General features: G+C 39.8%; 1 protein-coding gene across 1 annotated transcript in view; it reads left to right on the top strand.

The window, feature by feature from the left end:
- The first annotated feature begins 985 nt into the window (after positions 1-985).
- The window catches only part of CAMK4 (calcium/calmodulin-dependent protein kinase IV), a 103,663-nt gene continuing 102,015 nt past the window's right edge, over positions 986-2,633 (top strand). The window contains exon 1 of the mRNA XM_009328731.1: positions 986-990. Coding sequence (XP_009327006.1) covers positions 986-990 — 5 coding nt within the window. The remainder of the gene's footprint in view (positions 991-2,633) is intronic.

Below are 2,633 nucleotides of genomic sequence, written 5' to 3'. Positions count from 1 at the left end.
TTCAATAACATCTGAGGATAATAACATGAAAAATAATCCCAAATACTCAACAAAGTGTATATTTGGGGGGGCAAAAAGCTTTACACGTACATTTTAAATATTTTTAAAACATTTTTCAAATTTATGTGGAAAACAACACACATGCAGAGCTCAGTCATTGAGTTTTAGTCTAATTTCACATATTAAGTGGTACTTTTAATACTTTAAATTTTTCATGCAGTCATTGGACTAATGGCTGAGTTTATTATGTCACTGAAGCATTTGTACTGCGGGAAGACTAGTTCTACGCTAATACTGAGTTGCGTGTGTAGCAGCTGTGATACATTCCATGCACAAGACATCATGAGGTTTCTCATGAGTTGTCATTGTCCTCGTTGTAGGCAGCATCACATGGAAGTGAGTGTTTTTATTGTCCATTATGACCAAGTAGTTAAGATGTATACATTATTTTTAGGTTTTTTGTAAGTTCAAAACTGGATATAGAAACATATTTGTGTAGTAAAGTGTATAGCATACATAGTAAAGTGGTTTTGGTGGTTTTTTGTTCTTTAGCATGTTCAGTTATATGTGAGCTTTTAAAAGTAAATCTTTAAGAGAATCATTAAGCAGCTTTCCAGACAGAAACACGTCAGTAAAAGAGAATGACAATGTTTTCAACAATGTAGGAATTCTGATTTTTACTATTCTCTAACTTGGCCAACTATATATTCCAAGAATATGCCTTTTTTTGTATTGTTCCAGCCAACTTCAAATAATTAATGTTTTGAATTCAGGCAGCCTTTTCTAGGCAGAGATGCAAAAAAGCAACAGCTGGATGCTCCTTTAAGCCTAGTTTTCTTTAAAAGTAAATAAGTGCAGGCTTACATATACAAATATGTATAATAAAATATTTCTTATAAGTGTATGTATATATGTATGTATGTATGTATTCACCAACTACAAAGAGGGAGGAGCTGGCAGAATCAATTCTAAATATGCCAACACAATGTCGTGAGTAGTCTTGTGGTTGGACTCATCTGGAGTATGGGAGACTTAATTTCTGGTTTCTAGTCTGAATTGGGAATGGGTTGCTTGTCAATGACACACTGCAATGTACTTTTGCAAGTGATTATTCCCTGCTTTGGCTTAGGGTCCTCTCAGTTTCTTCTGCTGAAACTGTTCATGCTGTAGGATTAAATATTCCCTAGTATCAGTATCTGCTGCTTATCAAATAAGTGCCTTAACCATTGAGTATAGGTGATCTTTTTCTATAGCACCATTAATATTTATCATTCAGATGAAGTGGAACACCACCTGCAGAGAATGGGACATTGAGAGGCCCGTGGTCTGTCTATCTGGCCATAAATTTCATGCCTGTAGAAAGTGACACGTTGCCACAAGAATTCTTGGTTTCTGCCTACTTGTGTTTTCTGACCGAATGTATCAATGAAATATTTAGTTGATACAAATTCCAGACCAGGTTCTGAGAGCCCAGTTGATGGCAGTCAAGGTTTGATGTTGAAAAATTTAAGGGCAAGAGGTTACAATTAGCAGCTCTCTGAGCTTTTCAGTTGCACGTGAGATTTTTGCAGCTGAAGCTTTCCACTGCTCTTTGGTGATGAGAGCTTGAATGGCTCCAGTTATGTTGGTGACCTTCCAAGTCATACAGGCTTGGGAAAGCTTTATGTGCTGACGCAGCAGAAGGTTCAGTAATCTCCAGCAGGAAGCCAAAATAAGCAAAGCAAAATGCCCTTATTTGCACAAGGCAGTTCTGTTTGCACATTTACATTAAGACCCATAGGCTGCTTCCCCTCCCTTTTTTCTTTTTTTTAATGGGAAAAAGCAAAGAGATTCTGTTATCACCAAAGAGACAAGGAATCAGGTCTGTACTAGTAATGGCTGTCTGCTAAGCCATTAGCAGGCGTGGTGTAAGCAGGTTGCTATCCTGTTCCTGAGTCCTGGTGCTGGTTTCTGGCATGGAGGAGGAAGGCAGTGTTAGCTGTTAGCTTGGTGATCTCTTTCCTGGCTGCCGGGAACATGTCTGTCAGAGCTGGGCATAGGCACATAAAGAGAACTCTCTGAAAGCGTTCCCAGGTCTTGTGGTATCTTGTCATCATTTTTTCCCCAAATTAGGACTCCAGGGACATGCTGTCAGAAATCTTTACAATAGGGAACGATTTCTAAACTAGTCCCTCTGTGCGTTTTGAACGGTGACTAGCGAGCCTGATGGCAAACTGCTCATCTGGACATGCCTTCACAGATTTCCGGTCTCTCCGGACTGTCATATGCCTCTTGTGGATTATGCTGCCTCTCTTCCAGCTTTGGGTACAGTCAAATGAACTGTTGCAGGTGGTGCCGTGCTACCCCTGCTGGTGTAGCTGTCCATCTCCTCACTACGCCAGTTCTGTTAAATCATCAGAGATGTTTTAGTGGCTAGGTTTTTATTGACGTGGAGGACTTTGCAGAGCCAGCTTACAAACTGGTAAAGCAAGCACTGACAATAGCATTACTGAGAGACAGTGACTGCCCTCCATCGCTGCAGGAGCAGCTAACACCTGGAGATGTGCACAGGAATGGTAATCTATTTATTTGGATCATCAGCTGCATAGCTTATCTAATTGTGCTCTCAACCAAATAAAATAATTTCTAGAAGG

Source organism: Pygoscelis adeliae, unplaced genomic scaffold (genome assembly GCF_000699105.1).
Source record: "Pygoscelis adeliae isolate BGI_AS28 unplaced genomic scaffold, ASM69910v1 Scaffold16, whole genome shotgun sequence".
Taxonomy (NCBI): domain Eukaryota; kingdom Metazoa; phylum Chordata; class Aves; order Sphenisciformes; family Spheniscidae; genus Pygoscelis; species Pygoscelis adeliae.
Note: the sequence above shows the minus strand (reverse complement) of the source record. Positions and strands in the feature narration are given on the sequence as shown.